Here is a 22,060-nt window from a genome sequence, read left to right as displayed (position 1 = left end):
CTCAAACTCTCACTTGATTATTGAATAAAAGCCTGCGTTGTGTAGTTACGGGTGTAGGGGTGTAACTGTCAGCTTTTAAAGCGAGCAACTTTCAGTTCTGATGACAGCTGCTCACAGTGGGTCCTTACTATATTCCTTATTGTGATCAGATAAAGCGACACTGTGGCTGCGTTAGTCCTTAAAAACTGAAATAATACGTAGGTGAAAGATTCAAAACATTTACTCCTGCAAGTATGAGGGGTATACTGAAAAAAACACGGCTTTATCTTGAACAAAAAATAAATACACACTGGAATGTTTTATTTTGTAAAATATTACCTTATGGAATTACTGTAAATGACAATGTTTCCTCTCCGCTCTGTGCTGAATGCATGTCAGAAGTATGTTTGTCCCCTGACTGAGCAATAACATGGTTTATTGCACATGGTCATTTTATTGATATATAAATCGTATCCCTCCTAGTTTTATGATCACCACCTTAGTAATATCATTAACAGCAGCAGGTTTGTATTGTCATACACACTCTCGATTAGGAGGATAGACAGGGTGAAGCTCGAGGCAGCTGTATTACCATGGCAATGGCCTACATTCCTAACCAGGACCTGTCACTGGGACCATCAGCAGGCAGGTCTGTGTACAAGTCCGTGTTTTACGTTTAGTATATAAATATAGGTTTGTCAATATCGTTAAAATAGACTGAAATAAGCCATTCAAAGATAGCTTGTAAGCTGCTGAAAGTTACATTAGTTAAGGTACTTGATAATACAACTAACATAGACCACATACATCTTATTTATAAAGTATGTTTTAATTATTTATTTGGGGATCGCATTATTGTAAGCAAGAGTTTGGTTTTTAAATAATTCTCGTTCAGATTTCAAGTGAAACTTACGGATGATTGTGATTTTAAAAATATGAACACAACAAATAACAAAATCACATGATGAGGCAAAAGGCATCGCAATCGACGTGCTCTATGGACTTCTTTTGTCCGATCAGGACAATGAGTAGATTTCAGAGAGAATCGAGCGGCGTGTGGCTAAAAACATGGAGCAAAGTGTTGGGTCGCTTCAGGAGCAGGCTCTAAAGAGGAAGGAGAGGCTAAAGGCTCTAAGAGAGAAACAGCTTCATGTAAGTTTCTTTTATGGCGTTGGCGGTATGTTGCAAAGTGTAGCACAGGCCACAGAAACCCCGTCATTTTGACACTGAGGTACCGTTAGCAGACTTAGCTTTTAGCTAATATTAGCATACTCGTGTGTAAAATCAGCCTTATTTTTAGCCCGTAGCTTTGTTAGTGAGCTGTCAAAGTTTCGATAAATTCGTTTAAATATAAACAGTTTTAGTAATTAATTGTTATTTTACTGGTATGTTTTGCATTTATTCTAATCTCATGTGATTGTTCTTGCACCGTGACATTCTCGTTGTGTTTTAGTTCGGTTTCATGTTAGGTCGCTGCTAGCGTCGACAGTTGAATTAAAACCGCTTCTCAAAGTCAGTTACAGTGATACTACATCAGATGCTGTACATTAACTACAGTCAGTTAGACTATAGATCATTTACGACCCAGTTTACAATACTGTGCAAGAGTCTTGGGCCATCATTTCTCCTTTTTGCTTCCACGGTAGAAGCTGTGTTATGGTTTGGCGCTGCAGGTCAGCCAGTGGTGTTAGGGATCTTGTCAAAGTTGATGGAGTTATGAAAAAGGAAAAGTAGCATTTTGTTCCCCAATGCAAAATCATATGGAAAGTGTCTCATTGGGAATAGGTTTGCTTTTCAGCACGACAGAGATCTCAAAAAGCTGCCAGTGCATTAAAAATATCACTGGATGGAAAAACACACAATGAAGCACTGTCAGTCAAACCAGATCTCAACATGAGGAGTGTGGGATCGTCTCGACAGAAACCAGAAAAGAAGACAGAGCTTTAAATGTCCTTCAAAAAGCCTGGAGAACTATTTCTGAAGACTACTTAAAGAAATGACAAGAATGCTTTCCGAAGAGAGCTCAGGCTGTGTTGAATAAAAGGGGTCATACCAAATATTGACTTTCAAGACTGTTAGAATTGTGCAAACTGTGCTTTCTTATTTTCCTATTAACATATCAAGAAATGAGGGTGGCTCAAAACTTGGGTGGGTGGGTATTCACTTCTGAAAAACGTTGCCCACACAGCTCGTTCATTCTAATCTTTCTTAACAATACATAAAATAAAAGAAATTAAGCATAAATGGATAAATATTCTTCATCACAAACTTCAACCTCAAACACTCATGTAAATAAAGAAATTGAAATGAATATCACAGTATCACCAAAAGTTAATTCTGTTCATCTGGACGTAGCGTTTTCAGTGGGAGAAACGTTTCATCACTCATCCAAGTGACTTCTTCAGCCTCAGCTGACTGCAGGTTTTCCCAATCTTATAAACAGTACATTTGCATAATGACTGAAACTAGCACCACTGAAGGAACAATGGGCTGGGAGGTCAGATACCACAGTATCGAGCCAAAGTTCAGGTTTTATTTGTCATATAAAGGCAATGAAATTCTTAGGCTCAGAGCTCCCTCAGAATGGTGCATAGAAATGTAAAGTTGCAGATAAGTAGCATTTGGGTAAAAATAAAATAAAGAAAATATATTTACTAAAAATACTGTAGCAGCTTTAGTGCAGAATTAATGGTATATACATGTAGAGTGTATCAGTGAATCAGGTGAGTGTTAGTGTATGTTTGTGTTGAGCACCCTGAGGAAGAAGAAAACAGTGATGATTGCCACTATAGTCTACATTTATCAAGTCACTATACTGTAGATGTATAAATAAATAGTTTTCAGATATTGTTTGTTTCTCATTTACTAATACTGATGCAGTGTAAATGGAACAAAAATAAACTTGCTAGTTAAAAAATGCATCATTTATGGTGAAAGTTGGAGAAACCTTGGTAAAAAAAAATACGGTAGGGTAAATTCGGACTCCCTGTTATTTGGAGGATTTTGAGTAAAGTATGCAGGTACCTCAGTTTTATTAAATATGCCGAGAATAAATCAAAGCAGTCAGTTGTGTAGTAAATTTAAGCAGTGTGTTAGATGTGTTTGAGAATGAGTTCTTCATCATGTACAATCAGAACTGATGCTGCATTTGCTTCAGCACACCTCGGCTCTTGGACTACAGGACTCAGACGGGGATGTTGCACCAGATTTTCTGTCACTCCTCCACAGGGCTGCAGTCTGTGTTGAACAATTTAAAGGTTACACAATCATTGTCCGCCACTATGGCAGAGTTTCAATTCTAGTTATCAATTCATTTAGCAACAGGAAGGCCCATTCAATGCGAAAGCTACTGTTTTGGAAGCTGGATCACAACTTTCACTAAGCAAACGTTATCTAGTTTTGCTAGCAACAGCCGATAAATGATCATTGACATTCCTGCAGTGTGTCGTTGTTTTCCGTTTGTGCTGCGCTTCAAGAATGAGCCAGTACCCTGAATTGTTCTAGCAGGTGGTCAGGAAGTCTCTTCAGGAAAATGTAAGCTGGGAGTGGTTTGATATCCTTTGTTACAAGATGTGACATGGGCTCAATATTGTGCTTTTGGAATTTCTGCAAGCCTTTTTCATTCTTCACTTACACTGTTGTTTACAAATGAAAGGTTTAGTGTGTGACACCATCTCAGATGCATCATGACTAGAAACAAAGCTTTAAATGATCAGGATGAGTAATCAGAGTTGGATTAGTGGGGCTGATTTTAAATTACACATAGGTGTAAATGTAAGTGCGAATTTTTGTCTTTCTCTCTGTGTTAGCCCTGCGACAGACTGGCGACCTGTCCAGGGTGCACCCTGCCTCTTGCCATATTGTAGTTGGGATAGGCTCCAGCAACCAACCCCCCTCCCACGCAACCCTGATAAGGATAAGCATAAGAGAATGGATGGAGTTCTCAGGGTTTATGAACTACTTCTCCTGAATAGCTCAGTGTCAAGAAATAATGCAGCTTAAAATGTAAATTCATTATTTGACTCTCAAATGACGAGTGACAACAAGCAGATATTAGTTTGTTTTTCTATGCAAACAGCACCATGTTTTTCTATGGTGCTGGAGCTAAAATGACCACATACATACCTTCACTTTCACCAGCCACTGCCAACACATTTCGTTTATGTAAATAATATAAAAGAAAAAATGATTTTCATTTTCTTATCATATGTTACAAAATGATTCTTCAGGGCAGATTACAATAATTTTTTAGTGTTTTTTTTTTTTCTAGTTTGTACTCTAAGAATAATGAACAATTAATGCCGGTAATGTTAATAACTTTGATGTCCTTACAGGGGCGAGAGCAGGACGATGGGGAGCCAGAGAGCAAAAAAGCCACATTAGAAGAGGCCACTCAAGAGAAACACAGGTTGGTTTGCTGCACCTCCCACAGAAAACAAACGCCTGTTATCTTTTAAATATTCGTCATAAAAGCTTGTTACTGCGTCTCCACTCATTGCTGTTACTCGCCCCTTTAGCTGAGGCTTTTTAAGCTGTGCAAACGGAACTGAAACTGACTCACAAGTATATCATCAGAGCATTTATCTGCCCTTTATCTAGACACCAATGCATGTCTCGGTGTAAGTTGTGAAATGCAGTATTTACACTTGGCTGGATCCCAGCCTTGTGCTAGTAGCTGCTCAAATAACCTTCAGCTTACTCAACTTATGTGCGTTCATTTGTAGGAAGGAGCAGCCATCTTTCCTGTCCTACAGGACCTTTTTTCCATTGTTTATATTTAATGACTGCACTGACGGCACCAAGGGAGTGCCTCTGTTTTTCCTCCAGTCCAACAGGGCAGATCTCTTTCATGCGAATGAGAAACTCGCTGTAGGGTTAAGAGCCTAACTTAGACATTTGTCTGCAACGAAGGCTAATTATTGCTCAATGCAGTCTATAGGCTTTTTCTCTTTTTTATGTTTTAATTTGAGACTCATCTTTAGCAGGGTGCCAGTGTAATGTATCTTGGGATTGGTATTAAAATTTCATGGGGCATCAAATGACTAAACGAATGTATGAGGGAACAGAACAATCAAAATGTTTGTCCCAAGGTTATTCCAATTTTAATTTGTGAGAGCTTCACCAGTTTCAAATGTCAAAATGAATTCATTAAGATTGCAAAGAACCTTTTAGCTTCCTGTGTGATATCATGCATTCCTCCAAGCCTGTTCCACAAAAGGCACCAACCAAACCAGGCAGCTTTTCCTGTTAGATCTTGTTAGGTGTCAGGGTGTTTCCCTGTCTTTTCTTTTTTTTAAAGATAGGTAAGTAGATTTAGAGTTCTTGGAAATGGCAAACATGTTTTAAGAAATCTGAACTTGGAAATATTGTTGTTACATGTTAGTTTTTTGTTTTAATTTCACGTTTAAATTAAAGGATTTCTGGTAGCCTGGAATTATTTTTACTGGTTGTTTGATGAAGCAGATAGCTTTATCAGTGCAAACATTTGAACACACTGCTGCACCTCCTCCTTAAAAACAGTTCACTCTAAACATTTTGAGAAAGCCAGACTTCGACCAGAGCTCTGAATTTATCACAGGTTCTCTTTGATGCTACGGTGTGCTTGAAGTGGAAATGTGTAAACACCGTCAAAAGGTTTGGAAGTGTAAAACTAAGAGACAGTCAGGAACAAAAAGCTTTTGAAGGGCGAAAATTTACATGAACTCTTTGTCCTGTTTTTTTTGTTCTGCTAAAGGGGGTGTGGGGTTGGAGGCGGGGGGAGGATTCCTGATAGATTAGTGGGTTATAATTCCCTCGAGTCGTAGCACAGTTTGTCTGTGACAAACCCTCTTAAAAAAATAGCACAAAATCCCTGTGATAGACAGGTGACCTGTCGAGGTGTATCCCACCTCTCACCCAGTGATGGCTAGGATAGGCTCCAGCACCTCCACGACGTGGTCCTCAGATGATGACGCTGATGTTTCCTTTCTTCCCACTTACCTTGATGTTGCTCCCTACAGGAATTATTTTTTGTATTTTTGGAACTTTGCGTGCCACTTTAGCTCCATTCTTAGACAGTAGAGATTAGAATGACTTTGTGCTTGACGTTGTGACACTTATCCACCCTTTCCTCTGGCCCCGTATATACGTTAATTATTTAAACACAGTATAATGCATAATTTAGTTGAGGATTGTGCTAAATGTGTTCATGTTTCTTACATGTAGCAACATGTTTTGGGCTACGTTTGTGCCTGTTTAATAGCTTGTTAATTGTAGAAAGCTGTCAGAAGATAAGGGGTAACAGAAGAGCTCCAACCCAAGCTTCAGGATGCCTGAGGAAGACATGTTGTGCTATCATTTTGAAAGCATTTCTATTTATTTCAGTTTTACGTGATGAAGGCTGATAAATGACTGCTTCTACTAACCTTTGAAGTGTATTGTGGCTGCTAGGAAAACCTGCTCTGCTTGCTTTTAAAGCAGTTTATCAGTATACCTCTGCATATCACATAAATTTTACTGCAGTAACGATGTTTTAAATAAAGATGACATGTTAAGCTCATTACCAGGTCCATATTTTTCATTGTAGATGCTCCTACAATAGCTTTGCATGATTAACTATTTCAAATAGTCGTTTTTTTACCATATACTAGACTTTTGTGCACTCTTTGAGCTGACTTTCTTCTCATTGGGTGCCTTTTGCAAAGATGCAACGATTTAAACAGCAGGCTGTGCTCCTTTCAGATAAGTGCAACAGAATGTCTTATTTCTATTTGTTGTGTTTGCAGTTTTAATGCTAAAAAAAAAGTCCCTTTTAATAATCAGCTGGACAAACCAGCACAGTGCCTCCTTAAAACAGCCCCTTCAAGGTCTGATATGCTGGAGGTAGAGAAAGAGAGATGTGTGAATTAAAAGTGGACCTCAGGCGTCCAACCACAGAACATGACTAGCATTTTTGCCCACACCCATACAAGGCATTGGTCTGTCTTTTGGCAGCACCAGGAGTCTGATGAATGCATCAAGAGTGTACGCTCTCAAGCTTCATCACAAATCCACGTTAAGCTCAGAGCAGCTGATAACTCTTGGTTGGTGCTTGGGCAGACGGTAGTTTACCTCTGCCTCTGGACCCTCGGTTTAATCTGCAGAGATGTCAGCTAAGCTTGCCAACAATTCCTCCATGTGGAGTTGTGATGAAAGACGGTATAATTCAACATCAAGGGAAGAATTCCTCAGCTGTTTGCTGCTCTCCTGCCCGGCGGCAGGTGGAACATGTTAATCAGAAGTGTTCACGGGAATAAAGAGGGACATTATACCCAACCTTCTTTAGACATTAGATGTGCAGCTGTGTAGGGATTGCAGGTGGTCTTTTATGCTCTTTAGTCTCCGGTGGAGTATATTTGCCTACACTGCCACCTCCTGGAGGTCTAGAGTGTGGGTTAATGGTATGAAAAAAGCATTTTAAGAGCATTCAGACTTCTAATAGTAGTATCACATTAAGTGGTATTTTTTTTCCACAGAGAACTGAAATTGAGGAATTACGCTCCAGAGGATGAAGAGCTAAAGGAAAGACAGGTGCCTAAAGCCAAACCAGCATCAGGTAAGAAATCTTCAATCAAAGGCGACCTTTAAAAAACCCTTTTTGGTGTCAATGCTGCCTTACTGATTGTAGTTTTGACTCCTGTTGGCTATATAATGATAAGTATTTATTGTTTGCAGTGGAAGATAAAGTCAAAGATCAGTTAGAGGCAGCTAATCCAGAGCCCATCATTGAGGAAGTGGTGGGTACCCCTGTGTAAACGTGAGTTTTCTTCACTGAAGCATTTTTATCTGCCATGTTGAGTTTTTTCTTTTTCTTTCTTCAGGATTTAGCCAACCTTGCCCCAAGAAAACCAGACTGGTAAGACCTGTTTTCAAAATAGCTTTCCAAGCTGTATGGTGCATGATGAACTCTTGGTGTATTTTAAGATATTTCGTTAATGATTTTTTAAAAAATTGTAATTCTGGATTTAGGGATCTAAAGCGCGATGTGGCAAAGAAGCTGGAGAAGTTGGAGAGGAGAACACAGAGAGCCATCGCTGAGCTCATCCGTCAGTATTTCCTGTTATGTTTCTGCCTTTTATCACTACATTTTCGTGAGGCCACAGAGATGACGGTGCCTGAGCTGGGCATAATTTATTAGGCTAATTGCTCTGTGGTTGACAGACTCTGGAGGCTTGAAGCTGTCTGATAACATCAGAGGTGATCATAACTGATGAGTGATTCTAAAAATAGGCAAAATGAGAGATACATCACAGGTTTAAGTCGAGTAGGAGATTTCCCATATTTTTATTGTGCGTAACTGATTACTGAAGACCTTTATTTAAAAGCATTTAAAGTACAGGAAGCCTGGTTTTGTTTTAATGTGTATTAGGGACAGGTTTGTATTGTATGTTATTTCATCAAAAATATCAGATACATCTTTAAAAGTTAGTTTTAAAAAAATCATTATCCTCCTGTGATCTACAAGGCTGAATAAGATCTTACTTGGAAGATGGAAAACATTGTCTTAAGCTTATGATCAGAGGATGCGGTCAATGAATGAGTCAGATTGAGTGTTTGTGTGTATGTCTTTCCAGGTGATCGTCTGCGAGGCCATGAAGAGGAGTTGGCCGGAGCCGTTGGAGCCATCGGAGCAGAGGCGGGAGATTCAGACTGAATCCAAGATGTGACAGAAAACAAGGAGACTAAACAGAGATGCCCAAGATTTACTGCAGCAGTCACATCTGGGTTGTGCATACAGAGGTGGATGATTTAATTGTGCAGGGAGTAAAGCAGTGTTTCCTGTCAGGTCTTCAGGCGAGTCATAGCTTCTGTCCTTGTAGTACATTCTGTATATGTGGGGTTTTTTTTGGAGATGCATTATTAATGTAACGGCCAATATTTTGTAAAATTAAAATATTGTTTTTTAAATTGCTGTCCATTTCATTTGTAATTTTTGCTGCCTTAAAAAAAACTGAGGAAAACAGACAAATGTAAATATAAACAAAAACAAAATGCAGTGATTTGCAAATCATAATCTCGTAAACTGATGTTTCCATAGAACATAAAAGTTTAAACTGGATAATAGCATCTAAATGACATTGATATGTCTCTTGCATCTTATTTATATCAGTTCATTTCAATTGTATTTGATATTTTTACTTTTTTTTTCTCCACCCCTGGTGAGCCTGAATCGGATAAGTGTAAAGAAATGGATTGATGGGCAAAAAGAAACTACACTACAGAGGCTCTGTGCCTCACATTGCACCTATTGCTCGGTCCTCCGTAAATGGTGTTCCATCAACATTTGACCAGAGATGTAAGAGCTACAACAGAAAATCCAAATGGAGATGGCATGTCAAATGCTACTGAGCATCAAATAAGAGAAAGAACACTTAAACACACATTTATTCAGAAAATGTTCTGAAAAGCATCATTTAGTGACACCTAAGCACTCATGGTAGTTACTGCAACACTAATGTCTTGCTACATTTGACTCAAAAGTTAGTTTTGAATCAGTGGGTGATAACATGACAAACAGTTATGAACAATAAGCTGTATTTTTGGTATGACATTCACTACTGCACGGACCTGAACTGAAATGCTCCTATCCTTTCACAATAAAGTGCATCTTTGATTTCAATAGGCCCAAACTGTCCTCGAGAAGAAGGATATTGCACAGCTGATTATTTTACCAGTCTAATACAAGGCCACCTGCTCCCTCCAACAGCTTCCCTCTTTACACAAAACTCTTATCAAAGATCTAAAAAGAAATTCAGTCACTGCTCATCTGAAACTCACACAAAAAAACTACACAAACATGTGACATAAATGTCATTGATATGAATAATAGCCCATAATAGACTCTCCTACACACTACAACCTTCAAAAATATACCACACTGGCGACGAAGCCTACAAACTACAGACATTTATAGCAGAATGACTAATACTGCAAAAAGTGAAGTGCTGATATTGTGGCTCTGGAAGCTTATCAAACCTGTATGAGCAGGTTTGTAGCTCTAAACACTGATGATCACAGGAAACGACAGATCCTGGATTTTTGCATTTAAGAAACTGAGCTAGAGTGATCAGAGGAAGCATCAAAGTTCTGACAGTGGGACGAGTTAGATGATGTTTTGGCACTCGGAGTGGAAGAATAAATACGCCTGCATGCAGATTTTAACAATAATAAAGGGAACAGAAGCAGAAAATGGCAAAGCGGAGAATAAAATCCTCAATACTTAACCTTGATTGCAGGCTGGCATTTGGTGCCAAGTAGACGCCTGCAGATTTAGCCCTTGAGCACGATTGCTCGTAATCTTGTTGATAGTGTGGAGTTTTCATTTGCTGGTACTGACTGATTCATTCATTGCTAGTGGTTCAAGGCTGTCAGTCACACTGTCCTCCACCCGATTCAATCTTCCTGGCAGCAGGACCCAGTTCCACCTTGCACACCCTCTGAGCAAACTTCAGCGAGCACAAGGTCTCTCCCACATTACTCTCCAGAGCAGAAACCTTTAGTAAAACAATTTGAACAAAAATGATGCTCCTTATAAGAATTTATATTTACTGTAAATGATCACAGGCTTATAAATCAGGTATTAAGTAGGACTGGAGCAGTAATCTTACCTGCACAACCATGACAGTCTTGCTGCCCTTTCCCAGGGAGTCTTGCAATAAATAAGTAAGACGGGAGTTCCTGAAGGGGATGTGTGTCTGCCGAGCCCTAAGTGCCTGAATTACATCTCCCAGTGCCAGCAAAGAGCGGTTAATATTCTGGGCCTCTTTCAGCCTCTCTCCCTCTGCACCGGACTTCCACACCCTCTCCGAGCCAGCCAGGTCCACCAGGTTCAACTTGCCTGGGGAGCGAAAAAGTAATGTCAGCAATAAAGTCAGTCATTCCAACAAAGACTCATACCAGATGTTTGTCTTATACACTTAACCCCTGCTTCTCATCCCAACCTTTACACACTGATACCCGTGTGAAGAGACAGTTTTAAAGGGTAAATTCACAGCCTGCCCTCACCTAAATTTAAAGTAGGTATTAGACTGTAAACCATGATAATAAGTGATATTAAGTGGCTTGGACGAGTCAAAACTGCATTTTCTGTCAGAGTAAAGATGTTTAATTACACATTTAATTCCTGAGATATCTAAATGTAAGATAAAGGAAGTGAAATTTCACTAACACATCTACAAGATAAAGATTTTTCTACATGACAAATGTGTAAAATTACAGAAAGACTTCTAGTAGCTCACTGCCGCAACTGTCCCTCAATCATAAAACATAAAATAGCATAAATGGCTGTGGGGGTGGACTTGAACAAACTTGAAAAACAATACAGGCAAAAGTCCAAAAATGTATTCCCTCCTTTATATTTTCCAAAGCCGTCCAGCGGGCTGGATTGGCGTTTTTGATGTGCTGATTCTGACCCCCGCACCTTATGTTTGACACCCTTGTGTAAACGTTCCATCTTGAACCAGAAATGCATTAATAGCTGACCTGTGGTTTTGGAACCAGTGGCGAGGTCAGTGCCCTGAACAGTGATACAAAGCAGGGCATGGGAGCGGGAGCTGTGCTGGTTCATCTGAGTGCCAAAGGTAATCCTGTTCCTTCGGGCTGTTGCTAGAATCTGGATTAGCAATCAATCAATTAGCATAAGTGTAATCATTTTTCTAATGCTGAATCATAATTCAAAAAATTGCATCTGTGTGGGTGTTTGAAAACAAATAAAAAGAAGAGAAGCAAACATTTTTTTACCTTTTTGATGTGCTGAAAGCTCTTTACTTCGATGACCCTGAGGCCCGGCACGTGCAGCTGTCCTGTTCCATCCGGGTTGATCTTTATGTCCAGTTTCTCTCCATCTTTACTCAGCAGGTCTCTAAAATACAAAATACAAGTAGCCACATCTACAAGTGGTAGTTATTATTTAGGTAAGGCTCTATCGAAAGAAAAAAAAGAGGAAAGCTGTACCTTAGCACCTCATTGTAGATCTCCACAGAGCTGACTGTGACACTGTAAGACCACATGTCCTTCCTCTCCTCAATCTCACTGAAGAGATGTTTCAGTGCTCGCTGGTTGATACCTGGGTTTTCCACAGTACCCTGGAAATAAAAAGGGTACTTAGCTTGTATATTAAACCTTTAAATGTCTATTATGAGTAGCACGTACAGTAATCAGTGTTTTACCTCCATAGTGTAGGTTTTTCCAGAGCCCGTCTGTCCGTAAGCAAATATGCAGACGTGGTATCCATCGATGCAGGACGTCACAAGAGGTTCAATCTCCTGGAAGACCTGAGGAAACCAAAATAAAGGTTAGCGGTCTTCCTGCTGTACAATAATACTTCCTTTACACGTGTCATCTTTATTACCTCTTCCTGTGTGGACTGTGGGTGGAAGATTTTGTCCATTTCAAAGATGCGAGCCTTTCCTTTGCTCAGCACCGAGAGCGAGGACTCGTTGTTGGGGTCCGTCGTCACGACCACCGAGTGGTCCTCTCCGTGCTGGTCCTCCTTTAGCACTGGCTTCACGCGACACAGCACGCGAATGTTGCCTGCAAACAGGGAGCTCGCTCAGTGATGCTGATTTTACTTGGTGCGGCCAGTTTGAACCTTTCAGTGTTATACCTTTAAGCTCCACCAGCTGCTCGTGATACTTCCTGCGCAGTGCGACTTCTTTCCTGTATTTCTCCAGGAGATCTTTGTTGGCTTCAGACATCTCACTAATAGCAGCTGAAATCTGCAACATCAAAAGACAAAAAAAAAAACAAAACCCAAAAACCCTCCATCATGAAACCTTTTGATTTGGTCAGATAGGCAAATTTATTAAACATAGTTCTCAAGGCACCACATACCTGTTTTTTTGCTTCGCTGATAGCTGCTCCATAAAACTCTGAGAAATTTCGAACCTGGCTCCTCAGGCTGGCGTAGTCTGTCTTCATAGAGCGTAAAGTTGGAGGAAGTGATGTCAGACGCTTCTGCAAGCCTGACAAAAGGCAAAAAAAAAATCCAGTTTTTTCAAATCCAGTTGCTTTTTTATTTCAATTCCTCTTGGAGAAACCAAGAGTTCTTTTCCTGGAGGTTCAGTTACTCACTGAAGAATTGGTCCTGCAGGTTCTGAAAGTGTTCTGCTGAGCAGTTTGCAGCAGCCTTCACAGCCTCCTCCTTCCTCTCCTCCAAGTGGCCGATCTCTTTCAGCAGCTCCTCTTTCAGTTTACTGATTTCTTGTTCATACGCCGCAATCTGTAAGAGGTTCAGCAGAGCAGCTTGTCAGTCTGTGAGCTCGACTGCTGCAGTATGTGCAGATTCTGCTCTGCAATCACTTCTTCTGTCAATGAAACTGTGAATTTCCAGCAGCAACACAGAAACATCCTCCTTCTGACTTTGATTATCCATCCTGTGATGATGTGTTAACTAAACGGGGTGTTTTTTGATTTATACCTCTTTTTTTGGAACTTCTTCCACCCAACAGCTAACAAAGGTAATTCATTTCTTTATTTGCTGCTGCCTGTGACAAAAGCTCAAACATTGGTGGAGCACATTGTCCCTACTTGTGCAAATGGTACTGCCAATGTTCGTCACCTTGTGTTGCAGATTACAGCTGTATTCGTCTGACTTCCTGATCTGTTCCTCCAGCTGTTTGCACCGCTCATTCTGACCGGACAGCCTTTCGGACAACAACTCATTCCTCTGTCTGGCTTTGGTTAGCTGCTTTACTGTGGCTGGAGATTCCACCTCCACGGTCTGCGTGACATACTGGCAGAGAAGATACATCTAGTTAGGGGCATTTTCTCTAAAATAATATGAAAAGATATTGTCAGTATACCCAAATCAAATTATCTACATTATTAATTCTTTATATGTGTGTTTCTACTCAACAATATAAGTTACGAAATCAGTCACAAAGCATTTCTGTCATTTTCTTCATCATCTTGAAAAGTTTATGGCCATTGTTCAAATCCATTTAAAAAATTCTCCAAAATAAGATTTACCTTAATAATGGGCTCCTTGCCTCGCTCTCTATCCAACTCCAGCTGTAGGTCTCTCACTCTGTCCTCTCTCTTCCTCAGCTCCTCGCCTCTTCTCCACTCGCTTTGTTCACTCCGTCGCTCCATTTGCGACAGCTGCTCAGCACGCTGCTGTAGGGAGAGCTCCAGCTGCTGCACTCTGCCACGGAGGTTCTCATTTTCCTAAAGCAAAGTAGATTACAAGTGTAAGAAGGCCTAAACTGAATGTCTGTGAGCACTCAGCTGTGCTGGTCCCTCTCACCTTGATGAGCATGGTGCTCGACTGGGAGGGGATGGTTGAGAGCTGCTGCAGGAGGCCTTGAGTTACGCTCAGGCTCTGTTTCAGACTCTCATTCTCTGCTGACAGACACAGGACCCGCTTCTCCGAGTCTGTGGCCCCCTGAGGACATGAAACATAAGGCTGAGGACCAACATATTAACAGAAAAAATCCCATCATTTATCAGAAAAATGTCTATTTAGTATATGTATACATTTAGGTCAATGTTTTTTTTAAAAGTAATTTCTAGTTAAGGTTTTGTACAAGGCAAGCAGACCACTGCTTGGCTATTTTTAACTTGGTCGTGTGGCAGCTCAGCTGATGAAGTGGACACTCACAAAGACTTGAGAAACGATTAAGTCAATAGTTTGACCGTGCAGCTCTTACAGTGGCTGTTCTCAGTCTTGACAGCTCCTCCTCACGCTCCTCGATGCAGCTCTTCAGCTCATCAATCTGTGCAAAATTACAAAACCATGTTTTTTTTACAGACATTTAAAACTAAAATTTACTTTTATTACATGTAACATAATGTCAAGCTGATGATTTATGTGCACATATTTTTTACTTTTTATATTTTGTGATATATTTTGAGAGACCCTTCCAGAAAGGCAGCATAGAATAGATAACAGAACGACAGCGTAACACCCAAGAGGATATGTTTGTGCTTTAACTGGATTAGCCTTTTTCAGTATATACATGCATTCATAATAAAACAAAATCTAAAAACTCACTGAAAGTTAAAGAGCAACTTTGGATTTCAGGTGGCATTTTTTCTTGCTTAAATTGGTCTAGCCTAGGAGCTAACTAGTAAGGAGTGGTCTACCTGCTGTTGAAAGGTTTGTATTCGAGAGTGTCTGTCCCTTTCCTTCTGCTCCAGCTGGGAGTGCAGCAGACGGAGTTCTCCTCTCAGCCTACTCCTCTCACCCTGCAGGCCGTGCAGGGACTGCACCAGCCTGTGAACCCCAGCTTGTGCCCCTTCATCACTACTAGACTCACCTGGTGGACCAAATAACATCCATTATAATCATCAGCCTAAGCGCAAACAAGGTCTTTGTAAACATATTAATATTATGCCAGTCACAAATAGTCAGAATCAATAACATCTGAACTTCCACTCACTCGTTTTCTTTTTTAAATGCAGTAATTTTAATTTAATACCACTTCTACAGTGCACCTAAAAGCTTCCAAGTGACTGTAATATTAATGAAAATGAAAAGTGTGCTGAAAGCTCCCTCACCCACCATGTGAAAAATGCAACAACCTATTAAAAAAAGAGCCTATTGTCCAACAAGAACCTGAGCTGCATGCCCGACAGCTTTTAATCGCTTTCCTCCTCCTCAATGATTCATCGGGTTCTGTCACGTCTAATTTTCCTTGCTGGGCTCTTTGCTAATTTTATCAACGCGTTATGTCAGATTTCATTGCTGTATCAAAAAGAGGTGGTGGTGCAAGATATTGAAAAACAAAAAGGAGACGAGGCCACAGCTGGGAATTAGTGGTGCAGGCGTAAATGTGTTGGCAAGCACTTGAAGCTGCAGAGGTACTAATGTAACGATGTGAATTTTAAGACAGCAGCTTGAAATGGTGCATGAAAATGTATGTTAAACTCTGATAAATGTCATCTGCATGCAGGGCAAACCATTCGGTTTAAATACTGAATCACAGACAAAGATACAAACTGGTTTACCTGCTGCACACCCAAGAGGCACAGAACCAGTCCTGCATGACACTAAACAAACAAACCAGACAGACTTGTAACCCTGGGACGTAGGCCTTGGGCTATTTTTAGTCCAGCACGTTTACACGTGCTGCCTAGCATGTGCCCGACCTTGTAAGTGCATTTGCAGGAAATAAAACAGCACTAACAGCCCTGTTTTATTCATGACAAAGAGTCACTGAGTCGCTACACAAGTACCACAAAGTCTCACCGCATACTCACATATCTTTATGCAGAAACTACAGAGCCGGCACTCAAGGCCTTAAACACGCCTACTTATAGAGATGCTTATAATCTGGTTTGGGTTATCATGCATATTGAGGTATTCCTCTGAGGCTATATAAGTGAGCTTGAGATCTACAGAGCTGTTAACAACCTGACCATATGCACAACACCGAGGGAGAGAATACACTGCTGCGATGTCAAAGAGCCATTTGGTCAAATCTGAAGCACATCAGATACAAACATCTAAAGCTCTGCGGTCAGTTGCAGCTGTACAGTGTCTGTCTGGCTTCTGTGACATCATTACTGCCAAACGTCTTGCATCCTAATAAATCGGATTAACCTGTTTTTCTACAAAAGTGCTGCCTCGCATGTACTTTGTGTTCCCAGTTAGATAAAATCAAACTCTTTTCTAAAGCTGGGTAGGTGGACAACTTAAAAGGCACACACCCACATTAAATGTAGTTGAACTACATAATACCCCATGACAATGAACCAAAACACTTAGTCATCATGCTTTAAATCTCTCGTTCTCAATGCTCTTCACATTTTTTAAGCAGTAATGGAATATTGCAGAATTTTCTCCACTGTAACAGAGAGAACATGAGCCCTGTCTCATTTAAAATACAGAACCTAGTCCATTCGTTTTCATTCATTGTCCTGCTAATTCATCTTCCTCCAACTACCCACTCTGGAATCTCATAAATCTACCTTCAGACATGTGTAATTTTCACCACCTCTTTTCCCACCAGCTGAGTGGATGGGTTTATTGAAACAGCCCCTTGACCTTTTCCTCATTTTTGTCTCACACACTCCATGACAATACACCGCAATCTCACGTTCCCCTTATTTTCCCTTCCCCCATCGCTCCTTCCCTCCCCCCTCTATCATATCTCCTCCTTTTCTCCAACCTCATCCCAGCTCTCTCACCCTCGCTCAGTGGACTGGGGCACTGTTGCTGGCTGATGGCCTCTTCCAGACTGCTGATGATGCTGTTCTTGTCCCGGAGACGCTGGCGGTAGGAGGCTCGGAGAGCCTTCATCTGGCGGCGGTGCTGGACTCGGTGCCTCTTCAGCTGGACCCGGTACTGGTCAGCCTGCTGCTGCAGTTGCTGGAAATGGGAGTACTGCTCCAGAAAACTCAGCAAGTGGGACATCACTGCCACCAGGGGAGACTCTGCCAACTATGCAGCGAAGAGCGCACACAAACACACGCACATAAACCTTAGTAATGTGCAGAATGCCCCGGTTTGGGGAAATCGAGCTCGTGTTATTCTGTCCTACATCAGTTGGACACTTGTTACCTTTCCTGTTGTTTCGAGTTGAACCTGGGAAGCTCTTCTCTTCTCAGCATCCTGCTTGAAAGATAGAAAAGCGGCCAGAGGAGTGCAAGCTGGGATGTCAGGGGTGTCTTCCACATCTTCATCGCTCATTTCATCTGTGTCACTGCTGCTGCCTGGATGACATCGCATCACACAAGCAATAGAGTCAAGGAATGTATGTACTTATTGATCTCTTGTAGACAAAAACAAAAGTGTTATTCCTAAATACTTTCATTTTATGGTTAAAAATGCCCTGAAAGACTATTTGAGCACCCACTTGATTCACTAAAGCGAGCACAAGCTTTTTTTCCCACTTTGGGGGTGTGGCCATCTCTCCTCCTGCTCCTTGTTTCCATGGAAACAGGTCCTGGCTCCTGAGCACAGCATCATATATAAGAGTCAGTAACACAGTAAAATAGACATGCATACAGCAGCATTGTATACATCCTTTGTTAGTGAGCTTATGGCCTGCATGTTCCCCCCCACTTATTTATTTCAATCGAGAACCCCCGAGGCTGGACATGATATGGCTAGACGTACATCTGGGGAATCTCCACACGCCCCTTCCAAGGCTTCCTCCTCCTCCTCCTTCTTAAAGACAGTGTAGAAGATGTAGACCAAAAGGGAGTAAAAGGCATACATCTCCACGCTGCCCAAGAGTCTCTATAGATGACAAATGAGGTTATTAATAGCACGCATCTTTACAAAGGTGGAGAAAAGCAGAATTTTATTTTTGTACTCTTATACTAACGAAACATTTAATATCAATGATTTTTAAAGGTTACATAATAACAAAATCTAGTGCAAATACACAATGACTTCTACAGAGGTGAAACATTGTTTCTATTGTAACAATCGCTCTGTTCCATCACAATAAAACGCTTCGACTTCTTTACCTTATCAAATGAATTCTCCTCTTTGGTGTCGACTCTCCGACATTCCAATCGTTCGTGTTCCACTTTCAGCTTCCATCTGTATTCCCAGTGATGACTCTTCCCATGCAGCTCTTGTTCTCAGAGCTGCAACAGCATCTCACAGCTGCGTGCAGCTCCTCTGTGCCTCCTTCCCAACCGTCCTCTCCTCTCTCCTCCCCTTTGCTCCATCTACAGGCTGCATCTGCAGCGAGCATGCTCAGTGCAGTTTCCCGATGCGCTGCAGTGGTGAAGTGACAGATACAGGCAGTCATGGAGACAGATTGAGGTTGTAGGTTTGATGCCAGCGGTCGCAGTCAGGGGTGACAGTGACCATAAAAGGTGCTCGGAAAAATCAGAAGCTGCAGCTTCATGCATCTGAAAACATCGGAATGGTTTCAAGGAGTAAAAAAGTGGTTTAACAATGATAGATAGCACAACAGTGAGATGGCTGTCAGGTTTTACATGTTTGTTTATTTAACAAGTTAAATACAAAATGTCAAACTTCTAAATGGTCAAAAAATAGAAAACTAACACTTGAAAAGGCAACAATTACCATAACATTTTGGATTTCCCACAAAAATGCTAAAAAGCATCAGTGTTCATCTTTTCCCTGAAGACTGACATAGGCAGTCCCAGAGAAAGGCACAGATGCTTGCACATATACTGCAAAAAGGAAAAACTGCTGAGGAAGCTGCTCACACCCCTGAAATCTTTAGGGAGCCTCTGCAGCGTCCACTACAAATGACTGTAAGGAATATCAATATCTCACAAGGTCAATGTAAATGACATGGGACACAGTGAAACGAGGGTGGTTTAAACAGGCCAGGTTGTTTCAAGTACCAAGACAGTTGATACAAACCAAGAAAGTTTTTTTTTCCTTCTTTAAATTAACTGATAAGAATCAAACAGTTGTGATGAGATAAGGGCTGGGCCAAAACCTTCAGCCACTGCAGATTTTTTTTTCTTAAACAGACATCGTGCTGAGTTTGCAGAACAAATATCACCCAGACTCTGAGGCAGCTGGAAACCACAACATTAAAACTGTTAGAAGAGCCGGAAGATGGAAGAACACTGGTAAAAAGGAAATTCATACAGGAAGTTCAAATATACAAATGACATCTTTAGAATAGTCAAACACAACATATGTTAAGTAGACTTCTACAAAAAGGGTATCTTCAGTCATGGTCTCTTGGTTTGGCTGTATGTTCCAGAAAATGCAGAGGCAAGCAAAAACAAGCATTACAAAAAGGACTATTGTAATATTCATGCTGTGGTACTATCATGCTGGAAAATTTTCCCATCTTTAATTTCATCCAGAATTATTTCTTTAATGTTTGGAAATTCTTCTAAATTACTGTTTATATTCTTCCCTGTTTAAAACTATGCTTTCCTTTAGTACATGTGCTCTCTGAGACGATGAACCACAAATCCTGATGCTTTTCCCTGAATCTCCCTATATCGCTTATTTATTTTTATAGGAAATAGGAATAGGAAATCCCAGTCACCCTAAAATCCAATTTTTAAATCCTATTAAAAGTTTCAGCTTCCCACACCCTCAGCTGGCACCTTCAGTTTCTTGGGTTTTTTAATAGATACGTTTCAAATTCATAAATCATGTTTAACTTTTTGGTACCGCCCTCAACAACCCCCCACCCGCAAACTTATTTCTTACATCCTTGATTCCTCTCCTAGTGAGGTGAGGATAAGACATCATCACACACATAGAAACAGTATGGGTCTTACAGAGCAGGTAGACAAAGGTCAGAGGAGACAAGGAGGCAAAAGGTAGAGATATGAGACAAGCCCACAACAAACCCCCTTACCTTCAACACAGGATTTTTTAACCAGTTCTTTTAACTTGGGATTAATTTACACAAGTATAATGTTTGTTTTTATCAAAAGGCAGTGTGCATAGATCTCACTTAAATAAAGTAACACAGACTCACTGTCTTTACTACATACATGCTTACTGCCATGTTTCATTTACTCCCCAAAAGCTCATTATGAGCCATAAAAATGCTGCATGATGATGCAGGAAAAAGATAAATGTCAAATCCTTGAGAAGGCTGAACCAGCTATTACTGGAGCTATTATTTATTATATTGACACATTAATAGGCATATTAGATTTCTGCATTTTTCTAGTTTGTCAGTCACATCTGTCACAGTCCTAGATACCAGAGATTTCTATGAACTTAAATAGACAGCTTGGTCAGTCACATCAAACAGAAACTTGCCAAGAGCAAGAGTTGATACCCAACAGCCTATAAACAGTGACCCCTTTAAAAGCCACTTCATCAGTCCTTCTGTAGCAGCTGGAAAAAGCAGAGGAGCAAAAGTTTTTGTTCCAAACCTCTGAGTCAGCAGTAAGGGGAGGCTGAGGGCCATGCTCCCAAAGGCCCCTGAAGCATTACCAGCAAACAAACACACCATCAGGCAGCAGGAGAGGGATGATAGGCCCAGACAGCGAGTCATAATTGTGAGAGTATCTGCTGAGAGCCAGTCAGAGAGTCCGAGCAGCAGGCAAGAACCACAGAGGAGAATCTGTGCTGTGTTATGGTCCTGACTGAGCCAAAGGAAATCAAAGGAGACCAACACTGGAGCCAGCACCTCAGCAGCCCATTCTGCTTCTCTCTGCAGGGAGGTTAGGTACGGGCTGGAGGGATGCAAGAGGGAAATTGCTGCAGAGATCCCAAGCAGAAAGAAGCCTACTGAAGGTGCTCTGTGGACCTGCAGAGAGAGAATGACCAAGTTTGATACTGGCTGGATAGATAGATTCACAAATGTCAAGTGAAAGATTTACGGTTTACTGCTAAAAGTTAGATGCAAAAGAAAAAGAAAACTAAAATAAAGGGAAATAGCTGAGGAAAGAAGGCCAAACCCAAGGATATTAAGTTTACTATCATTTATTAAAAGCAGAAACGACTCATTTACTACAAATAAATGTCCACACACAGATACTACATTGAGTGATACCCACCTTAAATAGTTTGTAAGAGGAGTGGAGTGCAGTGGCTGTCAAAATTATGTTGAAACATGACGTGACCCACTCTGTTAGATAGGACGCCATTGATCCTGGGAGACACGGCTAGAGAACACCAGGAAAATTACAGTCTTAATCAGCGTGTTTTTAGTTAGCTATTAAAACTGGAGACGGTGTCAAAATTTAAAAAATTTCACTGACAAACAGAGAAAACAATCAGCACCAAACTTTAGATAGGAACCACAATTGTAGCAGGAACAGCGGCCGTTTGTTTTGACACGTGACAAACAAGGATTTGGCAATGCGCAGGCGCAAAATGGTGCATTCAAGGCCATTTGTAAACCCTGCAACTATTCTAACCAAAATGACCACCAGGTTTGAAATGCTTTACGGATTACTTGATTATTTCTCATCTTTTTTTGAGCCCGTGTTTTATACAGATATCTGAAACAATGCAATTTTGTTTTCAAAAAATCTGAAAGCTCTCATTAATTAGCTGAATATGTTTGGTCGAACTAAAAAATATTAACCTGCATTTTCAAAGTTATATTTTAATATGTACACTCAAACTCTCAATAAACTGACGTCTAACAACTTTAGCAAATAACAAGAAGTAGTAGTTAATGAACATACATCACTTTGTGAT

The 22,060-nt window shown here is 40.7% G+C and overlaps 2 protein-coding genes across 5 annotated transcripts; one reads left to right on the top strand and one right to left on the bottom strand.

The window, feature by feature from the left end:
* The first annotated feature begins 972 nt into the window (after positions 1–972).
* ccdc12 (coiled-coil domain containing 12) lies at positions 973–8,904 on the top strand. Its single transcript, XM_004541435.5, has 7 exons — positions 973–1,131; positions 4,314–4,387; positions 7,473–7,552; positions 7,672–7,733; positions 7,818–7,852; positions 7,966–8,042; positions 8,571–8,904. Exons 1-7 carry the CDS (start codon positions 1,048–1,050, stop codon positions 8,648–8,650), a joined length of 492 nt encoding a protein of 163 aa, XP_004541492.1. The 5' UTR covers positions 973–1,047; the 3' UTR covers positions 8,651–8,904.
* Positions 8,262–21,943, bottom strand: si:ch211-257p13.3 (kinesin-like protein KIFC3). Of its 4 annotated transcripts, none has more exons than XM_076889965.1 (22): positions 21,616–21,943; positions 21,412–21,519; positions 18,415–21,161; positions 18,059–18,181; positions 17,796–17,892; positions 17,501–17,652; positions 17,128–17,380; positions 15,082–15,254; positions 14,646–14,711; positions 14,243–14,380; positions 13,966–14,163; positions 13,556–13,729; positions 13,069–13,216; positions 12,829–12,959; positions 12,602–12,713; positions 12,347–12,528; positions 12,165–12,269; positions 11,950–12,080; positions 11,737–11,857; positions 11,479–11,608; positions 10,605–10,834; positions 8,262–10,490 (listed from the first exon to the last, which is right to left on the bottom strand). In XM_076889965.1, the coding sequence occupies exons 4-22, from the start codon at positions 18,158–18,160 to the stop codon at positions 10,365–10,367; spliced, it is 2,769 nt and encodes a 922-aa protein (XP_076746080.1). In that variant the 5' UTR covers positions 18,161–18,181; positions 18,415–21,161; positions 21,412–21,519; positions 21,616–21,943; the 3' UTR covers positions 8,262–10,364. The 4 variants fall into 4 exon arrangements, with proteins under 4 accessions (XP_076746080.1, XP_076746081.1, XP_076746082.1 ...); XM_076889966.1 differs by having other exon boundaries at positions 21,638–21,943; XM_076889967.1 differs by having other exon boundaries at positions 21,643–21,659.
* Positions 21,944–22,060: the final 117 nt, after the last annotated feature.

The sequence above is a fragment of the Maylandia zebra genome, linkage group LG11 (assembly GCF_041146795.1).
Source record: "Maylandia zebra isolate NMK-2024a linkage group LG11, Mzebra_GT3a, whole genome shotgun sequence".
NCBI classification, from domain to species: Eukaryota; Metazoa; Chordata; class Actinopteri; order Cichliformes; family Cichlidae; genus Maylandia; species Maylandia zebra.
Note: the sequence above shows the minus strand (reverse complement) of the source record. Positions and strands in the feature narration are given on the sequence as shown.

Bases quoted from the DNA above. Each gene is read 5' to 3' on its own strand.
- ccdc12 (XM_004541435.5), top strand. From the start codon at position 1,048: ATGGAGCAAAGTGTTGGGTCGCTTCAGGAGCAGGCTCTAAAGAGGAAG. The intron at 7,853-7,965 runs GTAAGACCTGTT...TTCTGGATTTAG, and splicing joins GCCCCAAGAAAACCAGACTG to GGATCTAAAGCGCGATGTGG. The intron at 8,043-8,570 runs GTCAGTATTTCC...ATGTCTTTCCAG, and splicing joins AGCCATCGCTGAGCTCATCC to GTGATCGTCTGCGAGGCCAT.
- si:ch211-257p13.3 (XM_004541436.5), bottom strand. From the start codon at position 18,160: ATGTATGCCTTTTACTCCCTTTTGGTCTACATCTTCTACACTGTCTTT. The intron at 13,730-13,965 runs GTAAATCTTATT...CTTCTCTGCCAG, and splicing joins GCAAGGAGCCCATTATTAAG to TATGTCACGCAGACCGTGGA. The intron at 10,491-10,604 runs GTAAGATTACTG...GTTTTACTAAAG, and splicing joins AGACTGTCATGGTTGTGCAG to GTTTCTGCTCTGGAGAGTAA.